The sequence below is a fragment of the Choloepus didactylus genome (genome assembly GCF_015220235.1).
Source record: "Choloepus didactylus isolate mChoDid1 chromosome X unlocalized genomic scaffold, mChoDid1.pri SUPER_X_unloc1, whole genome shotgun sequence".
NCBI classification, from domain to species: Eukaryota; Metazoa; Chordata; class Mammalia; order Pilosa; family Megalonychidae; genus Choloepus; species Choloepus didactylus.
The window spans coordinates 1,473,697-1,491,828 of NW_023637621.1; the positions used below are offsets into that span (position 1 = coordinate 1,473,697).

General features: G+C 42.6%; 1 protein-coding gene across 11 annotated transcripts in view; it reads left to right on the forward strand.

Moving 5' to 3' along the window:
* CD99 (CD99 molecule (Xg blood group)) overlaps window positions 1-16,133 on the forward strand; it is a 51,440-nt gene extending 35,307 nt beyond the window's left edge. For 3 of the 11 annotated variants that reach the window (XM_037824597.1, XM_037824599.1, XM_037824600.1), the window contains 3 exons: window positions 1,527-1,640; window positions 12,607-12,663; window positions 14,040-16,133. In XM_037824597.1, the coding sequence (XP_037680525.1) occupies window positions 1,527-1,640; window positions 12,607-12,663; window positions 14,040-14,047 (179 nt within the window). In that variant the 3' untranslated portion in view covers window positions 14,048-16,133. Of the gene's footprint in view, window positions 1-1,526; window positions 1,641-1,777; window positions 1,827-9,588; window positions 11,442-12,606; window positions 12,664-14,039 lie in introns of those variants that run through there. The other 8 variants (XR_005215019.1, XR_005215021.1, XM_037824598.1 and 5 more) reach the window with 5 other exon arrangements.
* Window positions 16,134-18,132: the final 1,999 nt, after the last annotated feature.

Genomic DNA, 18,132 nt, shown 5'->3' on the forward strand with positions numbered 1-18,132 from the left:
TTCCCCTGCTAAAGGGCTGCTAAGACTTTTATTGCAGAAAAAACCTAAGTCTTAAATCCAGCTATCAAAACAGGGAATGTTTTCATTTTCCACTAATGGGGATTGACACAAAGGCGGCTTTGGGAATCCTGGTGTGGCTCTGGGAATTCTCTCTTGATTATAGATCATAGAGCTGATCATCATTTTCATCCAAAGAATGTAGAAAAACAAGTCCATGTATATAGACCCTCACTGATCCATGCAGCAGGACTTTCTGAATGCTTATCGTGTCCAAGAAACAGCTGTAGACACGGGACAGATAAAAATGGTTTGATAATTATCAACAATGGGTGGAAATGCCCTTGTTGTAAATAAAGGAAAAATAATTAACAGGTCATTGCTTGGGCTTTTGAAAAGGGGAAGAAGAGCTGAGAGTTGGAATGCGTAAGAATGCTTAAGGCGCCAAGCTTCCGAGCTGGGCACTTTTCCAAAGGAAAGAAAAAGGCTGCAAGTTATTTGGGCAGTGCTGGAATATCATCATCGACAGGGAAAGCTTTCTCCACCCCCAGGGGACGAGGACGTGCCCTGGGCATAGGGTTGGGAAGACACGACCTGCCACCCCACTGGAAACCAATGAAGGCTCCCCAAGAAATTGGATTTGGGGTGCTCTGCATAGTATAACCAGTTCTGATTGCTGCCATGAACTTCTGGGCTCAGGAGGAGGTGTTCTTTCAGAGCAGGAAAGCATTTGAGGCTGGTTTGGAAATTGCAGCAGAGTCTGGGGGGGGGGTTCCACTGACCTTCAGTGGGGGTCACCACCGAGCCGTCCCTGTCCCCAAGCCTCCACAGCCACTTGGAGAAGCAGCTGGAGAGAAAGCCCTGCCCTCTCCTTGGTTTCTGATCCCTCAAGGTTCCAAGGGAATTTGTCAAAGTCCTTCCATTTAATACGGGGTCTTAAAATTTCTTGCTGACGTTAAATATTTTTTTAAAGTAGGTAAATTGGAATGCTTGCATTAACACCCAAAGATACCCTTCTTGGAGCCAAGGGGGTTTTCTAACTGAGCTGAAAGCTAAAGCAAGTGTAAGGTGCTGATAAGAGCTGTTGGCTTCCTTGGATGCTGGCTGCCCCTCTCAATTCCTCTCCAAGCCCCAAGCTTTGCCCTGGGACATTCTCTTCTCTCCTGCACCCTGTGTGCCCCCCTTTCATCTGGAGCTCCTATTTGCTCCTCTGTCTTTCTTTGTCTTGCTTTATCTTCTGTCTTTGTTTGGCTGAGTTTGTCCCCTTCTCCACTGTCGGTCTTCAGGTTTTGTTTCCCTTTGCCCTTGTCCTTCGAGTCCATCTCCTTAATGGACCATCGTGCTCAAGGAAGGTCTCTTGGTTTTTTCTGTCTGTGTTTTGCAATTCAGGGATCTTCCTCTGGAAAACAGTTGGCTCGGTCACTTCCTGTGTCTCTCACAATCGAGCATCTCTGCCAGCCACCTGCGTGTCCTGGGATGTGGTCTGTAGGAGGGATCCCAACCAGACTGTCTTGTCCTTCCTTCCACAGGTGACCTCACGGCAATGCTCTCCGGAATCACGGTGCCCGCGGTTGTGGCGGTGCTAGGGGCCATCTCCAGTTTCATCGCTTACCAGAAAAAGAAGCTGTGCTTCAAAGAAAGCAGTAAGATTCTCACCCGGTTCCTCTCCCTTTGTGAATTGCTAACTCGACAAGTGTGTGCTTTCTTAAAACAAACAAACAAACAGACAAACAAAATAACAATAAGTAAATGACTCATGTTTTTGCACCACAAATTTTAGGTGCTGATGTTTTATAAAATCACGATGGCAGCCACATCAGATTTTCCAGGTATGAATCCCAGAGTTAGCCTGTTTTTCAGCTGTGTTATTAACTACTCCAATCCTTGGGTTTTAGGTCTATAAAGTGGGGGAGATTATAGATCATCTGTCATAGAGTTTTGGTGAGCATTCAATAAGGTCAGCCGTGAAAGCTTTCAGACACCATCCTGCAGACGGTGTGTTCAAGAAATGCCAGCTCTGAAGATTTACTCGTAGATACCCGCCATTGTCGTTATCCTCATCAGAACTAGGGAAGGAGTGTTAGCCACAGGGAAGCCACATAGTTTTCTTCACCCAGGGGTATCAAGATCAAAATATGGAACAGATGATGCCCACCCTTTCTGCCAAACCAATTTCCAACATGTACCTGGAAAGTCCTCAGACAGGATATAAAATTTAAGGGCATATCCTCAAGAGAGAGAGAAAATTAACAGAGATGCCACAGTTAGCCCCACAGTGATTCAGCCTCTGCCAGTGGGCATTTATAGCCTCACGCACTTGTATAAAAGTTCCTACGTTATGTCACATCCACCCTAAAGTAAATAAGTCTGTCTTGAACTCAGCTGATTTTTCAGGCATCTCTAGACTGCTTTATATGGATCTTGCATACACTCTTTTTTTTCTTTAATTCAGTTTTATTGAGATATATTCACATACCATACAATTATCCATGGTGTAAAATCAGCTGTTCATAGTACCATCATATAGTTGGCATTCATCACCCCAATCTATTTTTTTTTTCATTTTTATTGAGATTGTTCAGATACCATACAATTATCCAGAGATCCAAAGTGTACAATCACTTGCCCCTGGGTACCCTCATACAGCTGTGCATCCATCACCACACTTAATTTTTGTTCAATTTTTAGAAACTTTTCATTACTCCAGACAAGAAATAAAGTGAAAGATGAAAAAAGAAAAAAAGAAAAGGAAACTCTAAACCTCCCCTATCCCTAACCAACCCCCCTCAATTGTTGACTCCTAGTATTGATATAGTACGCTTGTTACTGTTTATGAAAAAATGTTGAAATACTACTAACTGTAGTATATAGTTTGTAATAGGTATATAGTTCTTCCCTATATGCCCCTCTATTATTAACTTCTAATTGTATTGTCATACATTTGTTCTGGTTCATGAAGTGATTTCTAGTATTTGTACAGTTGATCATGGACATTGCCCACCATAGGATTCAGTTTTATACATTTCCATCTTTTGACCTCCAACTTTCCTTCTGGTGACATATATGACTCTGAGCTTCCCCTTTCCACCTCATTCACACACCATTCGGCGCTGTTAGTTATTCTCACATCTTGCTACCAACACCCCTGTTCATTTCCAAACATTTAAGTTCATCCTAATTGAACATTCTGCTCATACTAAGCAAGAGCATCTACATTTCTTCCACAAGGCAGGAGGGAGAGTCAAAGAAGGTAGAGAGGCAAAAGGAAGAGGAAACAAAAAAAAATGACAGCTAGGAAGCAGCAAAAGGAAAAATAACCTTAAATCAAAGTAGAATAAAGAATCAGACAATACCACCAATGTCAAGTGTCTAACATGCCTCCCCTATCCCCCCCTCTTATCTGCATTCACCTTGGTATATCACCTTTGTTACACTAAAGGAAGCATAATACAATGATTCGATTAGTTACAGTCTCTAGTTTATGCTGATTGCATCCCTTCCCCAATGCCTCCCCATTTTTAACACCTTGCAAGGTTGACATTTGCTTGTTCTCCCTCGTAAAAGAACATATTTGTACATTTTATCACAATTGTTGAATACTCTAGATTTCACCAAGTTACACAGTCCCAGTCGTTATCTTTCCTCCTTTCTTGTGGTGTCTCACATGCTCCCCATCTTTCTCTCCCAACCGTATTCATAGTTACCTTTGTTCAGTGTACTTACATTGCTACCATCTCCCAAAATTGTGTTCCAAACCACGCACTCCTGTCTTCTATCACCCTGTAGTGCTCCCTTTAGTATTTCCTGTAGGGAAGGTGTCTCGTTCACAAAGTCTCTCATTGTCTGTTTGTCAGAAAATATTTTAAGCTCTCCCTCATATTTGAAGGACAGCTTTGCTGGATATAGGATTCTTGGTTGGTGGTTTTTCTCTTTCAGTATCTTAAATATATCACACCACTTCCTTCTTGCCTCCATGGTTTCTGCTGAGGGATCCGCACATAGTCTTATTAAGCTTCCTTTGTATGTAATGGATTGCTTTTCTCTTGCTGCTTTCAGGATTCTCTCTTTGTCTTTGACATTTGATAATCTGATTATTAAGTGTCTTGGCGTAGGCCTATTCATATCTCTTCTGTTTGGAGTACGCTGCGCTTCTTGGATCTGTAATTTTATGTCTTTCATAAGAGATGGGAAATTTTCATTGATTATTTCCTGTATTATTGCTTCTGCCCCCTTTCCCTTCTCTTCTCCTTCTGGGACACCAATGATACGTACATTATTGTACTTTGTTTCATCCTTGAGTTTCCGGAGACGTTGCTCATATTTTTTCATTCTTTTCTCCATCTGCTCCTTTGCATGTAGGCTTTCAGGTGTTTTGTTCTCCAGTTCCTGGGTGTTTTCTTCTGCCTCTTGAGATCTGCTGTTGTATGTCTCCATTGTGTCTTTCATCTCTTGTGTTGTGCCTTTCATTTCCATAGATTCTACTAGTAGGTTTTTTGAACTATTGATTTCTGCCGTATACATGTCCAGTGCTTCCTTTACAGCCTCTATCTCTTTTGCGATATCTTCTCTAAACTTTTTGAATTGATTTAGCATTAGTTGTTTAAATTCCTGTATCTCAGTTGAAGTGTACGTTTGTTCCTTTGACTGGGCCATAACTTTGTTTTTCGTAGTGTAGGCTGTAATTTTCTGTTGTCTAGGCATGGTTTCCTTGGTTATCCAAATCAGGTTTTCCCAGACCAGAACAGGCTCAGGTCCCAGAGGGAAGAAATATTCAGTATCTGGTTTCCCTGTGGGTGTGTCTTAGAAAATTGCTCCACACTTTGATGCCTCAGGTCACTGTGCTTTTCTGCCCAGCAGGTGACACCTGTTAGCCTATAATTCTTGACTGGTTTGAGGAGGTATGGCCGTGTTCCCCCAGGCTCTGGGGTCTGGTTCTGAATGGAAAGGGCCCCACCCCTTTCCTCCTAGAGAAGACAGACCCCCCAGGTGGAGGTCATTAGCATTTCAATGGTCTTGCTCTCTGCTTGTGCTGTCTCCGCCCTTCCCCGAGTCACAGCCCTGGAAAGTTAAAATGACTGGGGCTTTCTCCACTGAGCTGAAAAAGAAACAGATAGTCCCCTTCAGACCCAGTCAAGGCAACCCTCCGGCTCTCCCAGGTCAGTTGTCACCCAAAGCCTCTGTCTGTTTTTTGGGGCTGCGTACCTGTAGTGAGCAGTTCACACTTGCTACTTAAAACCCCAGCTGGAGCTCAGCTGAGCTGTATTCGCTTGCTGGGAGAGAGCTTCTCTGTGGCACCACGCAGCTCTGCAGCTCAGGCTATGGGGGAGGGGGTCTCCCGACCTGGTTCTGCAGGTTTTACTTACAGATTTTATGCTGTGTTCTCGGGCATTCCTCCCAATTCAGGTTGGTGTATGATGAATGGATGGTCTCGTTTGTCCCCCCACAGTTATTCTGGATTATTTACTAGTTGTTTCTGGTTTTTTGTAGTTGTTCCAGGGGGACTACTTAGCTTCCACTCCTCTCTATGCTGCCATCTTGCCCGAGTCCCCCCCCAATCTATTTTTGAACATTTTCCTTATACCAGAAAGAATCACAATAAGAATAAAAAATAAAAGTAAAAAAGAACACCCAAATCATCCCCTCCATCCCACCCTATTTTTCATTTAGTTTTTGTCCCCATTTTTCTACACATCCTTCCATACACTGGATAAAGGGAGTGTGGTCCACAAGGTTTTCACAATCACACTGTCACTCCTTGTAAGCTACATTGTTATACAATCATCTTCAAGAGTCAAGGCTACTGGGTTGGAGTTTGGTAGCTTCAGATATTTACTTCTAGCTATTCCAATACATTAAAACCTAAAAAAAGTCTCAACTCCATTTAGAATGTCTCAGCCACTGAAACTTTTTTGTTTTATTTCACATTCCCCTTTGCTCAAGAAGATGTTCTCAATCCCATGATGCTGGGTCCAGATTCATCCCCAGGAGTCATATTCTGCGTTGCCAGGGAGATTTACACCCCTGGGAGTCAGGTGCCACTTAGGGGGGAGGCAGCGAGTTCACCTGCCAAGGTGGCTTAGTTAGAGAGAGAGAGAGAGGGCCACATCTGAGCAACAAAGAGGCACTCAGGGGGAGACTCTTAGGCACAATTATAAGCAGGTTTAGCCTCTCCTTGCAGTAACAAGCTTCATAGGGGCAAGTCCCAAGACATAGGGCTCAGCATCTTGAATACACTCTTTCCACGATCAGTGGTTTTGGGGCTTTCTGCATCATCCCATCAACCCTGAACCATCCTCACTGGCCTTATTCAGGCTTGGTTGAGCTCACCCTCCTAAGGCTCTGAAATTCCCAGGCAGTCTGAGGAGCTGCTGGTGACGGTGAAATTAGATCACACGGAATAGAATGGACCCGTCACCCTCCATCATTCCATGTTTTTTATATGCACCGTGATTATTTATGACCTAAAGTTCACAGTCCTAAACTGCTTGTGGATTCAGATGTCTAACCTGGGCTGCTGTTTTCTGTACCCCCCTTCCTGCTGTGGATTTTTCTGCAGGTGTAGTGTGGGGGATAAGGCTGCTGATTGCATTGCATGACCTGGTGCCTTCCACCTGGAAAGTGTAGTTGGTTGATCAGATGAAGAGGGTTGAGTTGTTCCCAATTGGAGACGTGACCAAGCTTCAAGGAGGTGCATAGAAAAAGCCTATGGTTAGAACTGGGGAGCGAGAAAAACAAAATGTATTTTTTTCTTGCTTCTACTAGAAATACCTGAGAGGCTAAATTAATAGGGATTCAGTGGAAATAAATTTGTTTTTCCTCTTCAATTGCTTTTTCCCTCTTTTCTGAAGCGGTCTCAATGCACAGCATAATACTCAGCTCACAGACAAGTAAGCTCTGTCCTCAAGAGAGGATGTGTGATATTCTATTTGTAATTCTCCATCTCTCTTTAGAATCCTGGACAGTGTTGAACACTCTAGCATTAGGCAGATGTCTTGGTCCAACCGGTTTTTGAAAATCTTTAAATATACTCAAATTGGATTCTCCAGTTGAAAATCATTTCTATGGGCTCGTGACTGGGACATATTAACCTTTGGAATATTGTGGAGCTATTTGGTATTCCTGTCCCCAGTCACAGACTATCCCAGTCACGAGATCTAAATAGTCTCGGCTTGGTCAAAAATTTGGCAATGGAATTAGGAAAAGAAAAGGCAAAGTGTTTCCCATCCCAATCCATTAGCCTTGGTTTTTTGTCTTTGGCTGCAGCATTCTCTCCATTGTGAGGGGGGTAGAACATGAAAACAGAAGACTCTCCCTGAGTAGAAATCGTTGCCTTATTTTTCTTTCTGGAAAATTGGCTCAGAGCAGTCCAGGGTAAAACTTTTACCCAGTAGAGGGGCTTTGTTCATTTCCCTACCACATTTTCTACAGTCTTTTATTTTTCTTAGGCTAAATTAGCATAAGGCACAATATTAAATCCTAGTTTGCCTTCTAGTTTTCAAAGGGTTTGTGATCTTGAGCTCAAGTAGATGTGCAAAACAAAAGGAAGTAAGTAAGTAAACCATGAAGAGGGGAGGAAGCTGTTGTTTGTGACTTGGTTTTTGTCTCCAGAGATAAAATGCCCAGTAATAACAATGAAAGAAAATCAGGGACTATTCTCATTTAAAAACTGAGAACCTAGTTCAATATTGTGAGTCTCTTTCTTGACTACATTGACACTCAGTTTGGTCTTTGCATCTGTATTATAAAATAAATTCAGTGTTTGTTTCAGTTACATGTTTTTTATTGACCTATGAGATGAAGTTATCAGGCATATGATGTTAGAACTTGCAGGGTCTATACAGGATGGTTTGGCATTTTTTATTTCAGGGATGGTAATTTTAATACATGCAAACCAGTAAGTAATTGTGAGTTTGGCGATTTCCTAAGAATGCTGTGGATATAGCAAGCCTCGGTCCGTGGTTTTGGGGAAAGTATCCTGAATCTATTATTCTATAGGGGCCATGTGTGTAAAAGTTGGATTTTCCAGAATTGTGCTATTGCACAAAAATTCATAGTGTCTGTTAAGTTTGTATGAAAATTCCTCTCAGGAAAATCAACACCAAGATAAATCGATCAAATATTGTCAGTCTTAATATAAATATATTAAAAGCTTTTCCCTATTATATTCTGAGCTAAAGTATTAAAACATACACTGCCAACAGAATTTGGTAGACTTGTCCTTTATTTCTAGAAATTTGTATTTGCGGTTCTAGAAGTTTAATCTGGTTTTATGCAAGTGATACTTTGTTGCCAGCAGTTGCAGCTGTCTCCGTTGGTGGGCTCCTGGCCTCGTGCCTTGTGGTGTGTTGCGTCACGTACCTGGCTCAAGCAGCTAGCAAGACGTAGCTGACGCCTGTCCTGCAGAACCCGGCTTTTGGCTGTTGCGTCCCGACATTAACAAACTTGTCCTTCTGCATCTCTTGTGGCTGATTCTTGCTGCTTGCAGGTCAACTTCTAACTGTTCCTCAGTGTCCCTTCCCAAAGGCATTTTCTTGATGCTTTGGTGACCTGAGCTACTGAGCTCTACTCTCATCTCCTCCTCTCTCTCTCCCTCTCTCCTCCTCCCTCCCTCTCTTCTTTCTTCTTTTCTTTTTTCCTTCTTTCTTTTTTCTTTTCCTTTCCTTCCTTCTTTTCTTTTCTTTCTCTCTCTCCCCCTCTTCCCCTCCCTGTCCTTCTCTTCCTTCCTTCTCTCACTCCCTTCCTTCCTCTCTTCCCCTTTCTTTCTCTTCCCTTCTTTCTTTTTTCTTTCCTCTTTTTCCTCCCATCCCTCTTCTCTTTCCCCTCTTACCTACCTTCCTTCTTCTCTTCCCTTTTCTTTCTCTCCCTCCCTCCCTCTTTTCCTTCCTACCTTTCCTCTGCTCTCCCTCCTTTCTTTCCTTTTCTCTCTTTCCCTCTTTCTGTCTCTCTTCTCTCCTCCTTTTCCCTCTCCCTTTTTTTATTCCCTGTTTTCCTACCTTCCTCCCTCCCTCCCTCCCTCCCTTCCTCCCATCCTTTCTTTTGTCTGTCACTTTTCACCAGGTCCATATTTTCTTCACTCTTATTGCTAACACAAAACCATCTAAAATTTCTTCTAGTTTCCGCAGTAAGTCATTTCAACAGGGTGGCATTTCCTATTCATCTTTGCATAATAATTTCCCTTTTTTATTTGCCTTTCTGTCTTCTTTTCTCTCTTCCTTCCTTCTCTTCCTCCCTTCTTTCTTCCTTCCTTCCCTCCTTCCCTACTTCATTTCCTCCCTTGTTCCCTCCTTCTCTCCCTTCCTCCTTTCCTTCCTTCTTTCATTCCCTCCTTCCTTCCCTCCCTCCTTCCTCCTTCCCTCCCTCCCTCCTCTTTCTTTCCCTCCTATCTTCTTTCCCAATTTTGATTCCCCTCATAACCTCTGATTCTTGCTTCACACTTTATGCCAGTTCTAAGCCCCTATCACTATTCTAAGGCCAAAAATCGCTTTCTAATTCCCCCGCTTGCTGCCGTGGCCCAGGGCCCCTGCATATACCTGAAGCAAACGTATCGGAAGTTTACTTTTTCTTTTTTTCTTTTCCAACCTTCCTTTTCAGATGACTCGATGATCTAGGGATGATGAGAGAACCGTGCCCAGGCCTCAAGATGCGTCTGATGGATAACTGTTTATCTCCTTAGCCTCAGAGTCCTCAGCCCCCCAAGCAAACCTCTGTGTTTGTCACTCTCCTCTCTCCTTTAGCAAATCACTATCATGACGTGATTCTCAGAGAGCAAATTGCATCTCTTGAATTCTGAATGTTTTTTCCCTTCTTAATACACAGCTTATTATATTACAATATATTATTGCAAAGGTGGCTTCAGAAACTGAAGAGAAATACAGATAGTTTCTTTTAAACTTATATCCAAGAGAAAGAAAGAGGTGGACAACTTTCATGTAATGATGAACTCAACACCAGGTCCACCTCTGCCAATGGGGACAGGCAAGGTTTGGCCGCCATGTTCCCTGCTGTGGCCTGGCCAAAATCCATGTGATCTTAAGGATTTCACCTTTCATGAGACTGATGCAATTTTTAATCCTCTGATTTCTTAACCCTGGAATTTTTATGTGCCTTTTTCACTCATTTCCTCAAAGCAGCCCCTAGCTCCATTATCAGTTTTTCCAAATACGTAAACCTCCCAGTTCTCAGAGAAAACAGTAAGAACCGTATATTTAGGAATGATCTGAAAAATCTTAGGATGTCAAATTTTCAAGGTCATTTGAGAAGGTGTTGAAGGCAAATCTTATTTACAGCTGAGCATTCAGTCTCTTTTGTGCTTCATTTTTGCCCTGAAGTCTGTAGTATTCCTATAAATATCTAAATGATAGCTGGATTTGCCCTCCTTTATTAGATTCTGCCTTCTTATCCCTGGGTGTGGAAATCATTTTTCTGATTTATTCCATGGGCTGAGATTAAGGATAAGCTCCCGTTTCAGGGGAGGAAGTCATGGCTGAGCTGCAGGTTTGGGGTTAGGATGGATGGTTTAAACATAAAGAGGGTTGAACACTCTGGATCTGGGGTCTAAATACTGTTCCCCAGGCTCTGAGTCAGGATCCCATGGGGATCCCCTTTAGAATTCTCTAATTATTTGAAGGATAAGTCAGAAGGTTTCTCAATTCTGATACAATAAGTGTGACATCTTGGGTGGCGTCTGCTTCCCTGCACACATGGGGGTTTGTCACTCCAGAGTAAAATGCCGAGTGCTAGTCCACTCCCAACATTGCTACTCAGAGTTTAGAGAATCCAACATGGCTTTTATTTGTTAGAAATGACTTTTGCCAAAAGTCTGGTCCAATGATCATTTCTTATTTTGGATGGAATTTTTTTTTTTTCCTTAAAGGTAGCCAGAATTTAGCTTTTCCCAACCCAGGGAGAATACTTGCCCTTTTAGCCATTCATAGTTTTTTTAATAAGAAAATATCTTTGCAATATGAAATCACAAATTTTTACAGTTTTGTTCTTTAACTGTTTTTTTTTTTTTTTTTTTTTTCACTACACCTGCTTGGAACTGACCATCTGCTCAGCCAGCAGAAAAAGTGACCTCGTAACCCACAGATCTCTTCAAACTCCCCCTTCAGGAGATTCTTTGTTACCTTAGAATTTTGTACACTCTAGCATGGTTTGCCTTGAGTGGTTGGGGGAAAGGGTGACAGATCAGCGAAATCATTTAATGTAAATTGTCATCAATTTTTCTACCCTCTTCATTAAAAGATGTGTTGATGTACTGTACATATTTGTTCATCCAGGTATGTTAACTCCCGATGCGGCATGACAAATATTAAAGATTTGTGAACGGAGAACAAATTGTCCCAGATTTGTGAACATGTTCTGCCTCGTTTCATGTTTCAAGTGTATAGTTTGTGTTTACATTTGTGACAATGCAGTCACAAAATAAATATCTTATCTGTAAATCCCCCAAGCACTTTGGATTCTGTCCGATGATGCTACTACCCATTAGAGGAGAAGCTAAATGGAGAACATTTAGGGGATGATAATTTTTGTGTTTGTGTTTCGGGGTCAGGGTTTAAAATTCAGGAGCCACAAGGTAGGTGGGATGGTGTTGGAGAGGGGGCAATGGCTTCTGCTTGAGAATAACAATCAGGGTCGTGGGTTGGAGTCTCATTTCCCAGATGCAGAATACATACTAGGCTACTGAGAATGTGTTTATCTTGGTTGGGAGTCTTAGTTTCCTGGGATGACCGTAACAAAGAAACACTAAATGCGTGGCTTAAAAAAAAAGAAGAAGAAGAAGAAGAAATTCATTCTCTCAGGGTTTTTGAGGCTAGAAATCTGAAATCAAGGTGTCTGTGAGGCCAATTCCCTCGGAAATCTGTAGATTTCAGCTTCAGTTTCCTTGCAGCGGTTCTGGCCTCTTCCAGCTTCTGGTGGTCTCGGGTGGATTTGGAGCTCCTGGGCTTGTAGACCTGTAGCTCCATCTCTGCCACTGTCACACAGCCTTCTCTAGGGTCTGTCTGTCTGATTCTCCCTGTGTCTGTCTGTCTGATTTTCCCCTGCGTGTAAGGACCCCAGTCCTTTGGGATCAGGATCCACCCTACTCCAGTTTGGCCTCAGCTTAACTAATCCCATCTTCAGAGACCTCCTGATTTTCAAAGATTTTCACAATCACGAGACCAGCAGTTAAGGCTTGAGTGTGTCTTTTTGGGGGGATGGGGGTGGGGGTGGCATGATTCAACCCCTAACCATGGGTCTGGGGCTGAGAGATAAATCTCTTATTTTTATGGACTTGTGTCTATTTATTGACAACGGGGTTTCCCCATACCGCATGTCAGAATTTAGGGGGAAGAACGTGACTGTGAATGTCGAGCAAGATAGAACCGCTTGGGTTCCACTAACGATGGCCATTCCTACATGCGCACATATAGAAAGCTATAGCCAAGGGCTCGTTTATAGGGTGTTAGCGTGGGTGTAAACCCAGACCTGATGCCACAGTGCAGTTGGGGATTTAGAATTGTCATCTTGTCTAGACCTCACTGTCTCCTACGGTGATTTAAATGCATCTCACAGTGTATTCTCTGTCGTATTCAGACTCTCTGTGTATTCTGTTCTTGTTCTCAGCAGATGAAAATGATGTCAACATGGAAAACCATCCCATCACCAAAGCCAAGCCACTGAGTAAGAGGAGTGCATGTGGGGGTTGGAGGGGACGTGGGGAACTCGCCCCCAGAGGTTTTAACTTTTATTTGTTCCCAGCATAATGCAGCCTTGCTGCCCTCAGCACATCCTCAAAGCGCCTTTGACTGCTTTAGATGTGTGCACTTCAGTCTCGTTGCTTTCCAGGGGGTTCATTCAGGAGATAATGGATTAAAATATTGGGGGCTTGAGCCTTCCCGTGAGACTGATTATGTTTGAGCCCCACATTATAACTAAGTGTTTATTAAGATAATTTTCCAAGATGCTCCCAGTTGCTGCACCGCCAAAAAGTCAATGGCGTGCCAGTGCGCAAACAGCATGAAAACTGAACTTTCCTAATTGCAATTGTTTGTCAAGGATTTCTTGCTGTGTTTAAAAGTTTTTCATCCCAACCACGTAGAGAATTTTCAGGGCCAAAGACAGGCATTCTGCAGTTAGGACCATTTTTTAAAATGTCAGGGGGGAAAATGTGTGTGTATGTGTGTACATGTATGTTTGTGTGTGCATGTATATGGTATATGATGGTAAATACTCATTTGCCAGAGAAGCAGCATTGATTTAATGGAGTTCCTATTGAATTGAGATGAATTTTTAATGAAATTTCAAAATATTTTGAGTTCTAAAATTAGAGACTTTTAGAAAGTTAGCGTCCAGCTCACCACTTTTTCATATCAGGGACAGGTGTTTAAAATTAGCTTTTGTCTTTAAGGAGGCAAGAAGACTGTGTCAACACGAATCCCTTCAGGATGGTCAGCTTAACTAGCTAATATGCTAATCTTGATGGGGAGCTCTTTCGTCTATCGTCCTAAAGAGGAATCAACCTTCTCCATCTTTTTCTGTCCGCCCATCTGAAAGGAAAATATCATGATTCTTCTTTCTCTCATCCACCTCTTCCCTCCAAAATAGGTAGCATTCAGAATTTAGGAAACTTAAGTTTTAAGAATTAAATGCAAAATAAACCTCTAATACTTTAATGAACCCTACAGCCTTAGCCCCTGAATCATAGTTAATTAATAAAAGTCATGCATCCTCATTTAGAAAAGTTTTTATTCTGAAATTTGGTAGAGATTTTTACTATCTCAGAGAAGTTGCTAGTATAAAATGCCTTCTTTTTACTTTTCCAAAAGTATCCATTCTTGCTAAGCTACAGTTGTATCATGCAGTGAAATGTATCAAATTGTTTTTTTTTTAATGTGTTAGATTTAGGTTTTGCCTTTCCTCATTGAAGAGTTTGAGACCATTTATCTAATACAGAGATAGAGTCCCCCACTTCTGTACTGTAAAAAGCAAATGTTCTTGTGCTTTTGGGAAGCTGGGAAATGCTTTCAAAGTCTTGTCTTGTGTCTTTGCCCCGGCAGTTCCGTGAACTCTTCTGGAGAAATAGAGCTCTGCAAGCAAAACCAAACCGGACTTCACAGCAGGATCGGACAACGAGCCTTCTGCTCATTCCCAGCGAACATCTTGCAGGCAGAGGCACGTCTACTCACGTCGGATCCTTTCATTTTAACCTTGAGCTCTGTCTCCCCTGTTACAGTGCAGTGAGGTTTCCTTACCATGAATTTTGCAACCAGAGGGAACTTGAGCTCATTCCCCAAGGCTCGTGGGGGTTCTTCGTGGGATGTGAGGGGTTGACCTTTATAAAGCCCCAGGTGCTCAAATAACAACCCAAGTCAATGCAGTGACCCAGGGTCATTTACTAATTATATCAATATTGAACACATCTGAAATTTCCATACAATTGATCTTTTATAAAGTAAGGTAAGCCTTCGGTGTGTTTCCTCAAAATTTCTTTTATTTGTTAAGATTTTTCATACCAGACTAATTAGAAATTGGAAATTTGCTTTTTACTTACATGTTTTGCCATTTGGTGATGTTTAAAGAAGGCTGTAGAAAGTAGTGGCGTGTGGATTCCACGTTCCCTTTATAGAGGCTTTTAGAGGAAGGATCAAACTGAGTGCTAGCTCTTTAGTTTCAGGGTTTCCTTTCTCTGCCCTTTTCTTTCTAACTGTCCTGCCACCTCAGGGACAGGTACACCCCCACATCCAGCTACTCCCCACATCCAGAGACTACTCCCTACACCTAGATAGTCCCTGCATCCAGATACTCCTCCCACATTCAGATACTCCCACACATCCAGCTACTCCCCACACCCAGATACTCTCCTGCATCCAAATTTCCCCACATCCAGATACCCCTGCACTCAGACACACCCCTGCACACAGATACTCCCCCCATATTCAGATACTCCCCTGCCTTCTTATGGATTTCATGCCAATAAATGTCATGGATTTGTCAACTGCACAGTCTTTACTAAATGTTCAATAACTTTGATGTGAGAGTGTGGTTTAACTACACAGTAAAGTCGCTTTGTGACAGAGGATCTCTTTATACAGTTTCTAACATGCCGGAATTAGCTGAAAGCATCGTTTTCTCCATGCAGTAAAGGATGGCTTTTCCTCATTTAGAAGCATTTCTCCATGTAAGGTTAGGGCTACACAGCAAGGCTTTTCAAATCCGTGTTTTTATGTGAAGGCTTGGGAAGGGCCTCATTTTGAATTCTGTTTTAATTTTATAAAGGATAGAGGCTCTGATATTCCCCAGTAGAGTTGACCTCATCAATAAGCTTTTCTTCCCTGAAGATTTAGGATCTTGTCAGGGATGCTTCCATGTTTATAGACAAGCTAATGCAAAGTCTTAGAAGGCTGTTATACAGAGGCATAACAATTTCAGCAAAATGCTTAATGTTATCACTGATGATAGTGTAAAAAGCTGATGTATGTCACCAAAGTCAGGGTTCACTAAAATCAGACCTGCTTTGGTGGTTAGCACAAATCAACTGAATTTGGGAAGGGGTAAGGTTGGTGGGCAGAGCTGTTGGTCTTGAATAAATTTTGGGCCCATGAAATGGGAAAAAAAATGGATTGAAAACCCCATTTATTTGTGTGGTCATCCATTCATTATTTCAGTCAACAAATACCCGGCACCCCCTAGGGGCCAGGTGAGCACAGAGATGCACCTGACATTCTAGATTCCACTGGATGTAACAGAAGTTTCGCAGGTATCTTCCCTGGTCCATCAGCCAACATGCAACGGGGTTGCCCAGCCGTCAGCAGGCTTTAGGCTGGATTAGAAACATGCTCCAGGCCTTTTGCTAACTAGCAACAAACACATTTTATAAAAGTAAAGGAGCGTGTGCAGAGTCTTCTCAAATGAATTGTTAGGGATTGTCTTCTAGCTCTGATCCTGTACATGGGCTTACTTTATAATTACAAAAAAAATGCATAAAGCCTACTTTGTCATTCTTTGAATAACATTGACATTTTATAAGCATTGAAATCATGTTATGAACATGCATGTCTCAAAGTAAAAAGCAGAATGGTAAAAGGATTGGTATTTTTTAAAGGATTCCAATTTTGGATCATGTATAAATAAAAATATATGATTAGGAAATATGTCAAATGGTCCTTTTTTACTGGTGGAGGTTGGGCAGATATTCTCATAGACAGTCATTTAATCTGACATTGATAAATTTGTGGCCCCTCGACAAAGTGGGGGTGGTGAGACTGTGTACTTCATGGAACACATGGGAACATATAACATGAGTAGCATTTAGCACCCAGCAACCTGCAGTCCGTGCCCCACATTGAGCCCACCACCTGCTTTTGAATGACCCATGGGCTAGGAATGGTTTTTCCATTTCTGAACAGTTGGAAAAATTCAAAAGAAAAATGATGATATTTTACGGTGCATGAAAATTACATGAAATTCAAATTTCAGTGTCCTTAAATAAAGTTTTATTGGCAGACAGCCATACCAATTCATTTATGCATCATCTATGGCTGCTTTCACATGGCGTAGATGTGACGGAGAACCTCTGGGCTGCAAAGATGAAAATATTTACAATCTGGACCTTTACAGAAAAAGTTTGCAGACCCTTGTGCTAATATATGTAAAAGACTTTGAGTGTTGCCTTGCCCATGAAAAGTGTTAGTTATAATTTTGTGTATTTCTTTCTTCTACAAGGATTTTCTGAATCTAAGCCATTCACCCAACAATGGTGTTTTTCCTTTCTTATCTATTCCACTGCATCTGCAAATAAATCTTTTGGACGGTGCTTAGGGGGCTCCCAGGTCTGGACACATGGGCTTGTCCATGTGTAGTATGGCTTAGTTCAGCTGCCTCTTTGGCTTCCTGCTCCTTGTTGCACTTCGTGTCAGCTACCTTTCCTGTCACACCTGGCGTCCAGGTATAATGAGGAAACAGGAAGTGCCCCTCTGGCTGTTTGCTTGCCATCCTCTCAGCCCCCCACGAAGAGCCCTTTCCCTCCTGCTCTGCAGCGGTCCTCTTGGGAAAGCCCTTAAGGCATCTCCATCCTCCTGACGCCCTCTGTCCTCCTTCCCAGGCAGATGCAAGAGTCTTCTCTCTGCTCCCAGGTAAGCTTCTGTTGCATTCTGTTCCTTGGCTGTGCAGTCCCCTTATTTTTGTGGCCATGTCCCTTCTTGTTGCTGGTCCAAGGGCAACTGGGGCAGATGCATTTTGTCCTGCACACCTTTCTCTCCTCAGCAGTTAGCCTGATCCCTGGAACCTCATCCATGTAGCTTACCTGTGCATGAGTGAGTGACCACCTGAGTGACCCGTGTCACCGATGGTTTACTCCCTCCTACAGCCAACTTTGCGTGGCTCGCTGAGGCTCTCAGCACCCCCAATTCATCCCCCAAGCTCAGCCTCATGCTTGGGGGGATGGAGGTCTTTCACCCCCATAAGCTGCTGTGAAGGACCCACAAGGTGAGGGAGAACAGGTGTGTCTGCTCCAGGTGATTGGGCTCCAGTCAGGCAACATTCAGGGCAACATCTTTCTAAGCACATTAGCTGCTTTCACCGACTGACCCACTCACGGTCAGGATTATACAGGTGGGTTTCTGTAAAGCACTTCCCCAACATGTACACAACACACCTGTGTGCACTGGGACCTCATTCTCCTAAGGAAAGCTCTTTATAAAGCTGTCACAAGGAAAACAAATCTAAAACACCAGGCAACATAAATATACATGTTCAGGCGCCAAGAGCTGGATGCAGAAAAGGTCGAGATTGGCTTTTCCTTTTGGGTTCATTTGGCATAAACCCAGCTTCTCTGGGGTTGTAGAGACTGCTGTTATAACTGGGGTTTTCTTTTTCCTTCTCAGACACTTACTATTCCATTTATCAGACGACTTCAGAGCCTTTTGCAAATGCTAACTTTTCCATCTTCCCCACTGCTCTGAGGTGGCTAGCTTACAAGGGTTAATCAGTGAACACATACGGGTAAATCTGACACTCTCACAGAATTGTAGGCACAAAAGTAACTGTGAAAACAGGATTAAATCCTTGGACTCAACCTGACCATATTTCTTCTTGAGGGAGATTTCAAATGGAAGATTTGAAGAATTTGTTAGTTTCATAAAATAATTCACA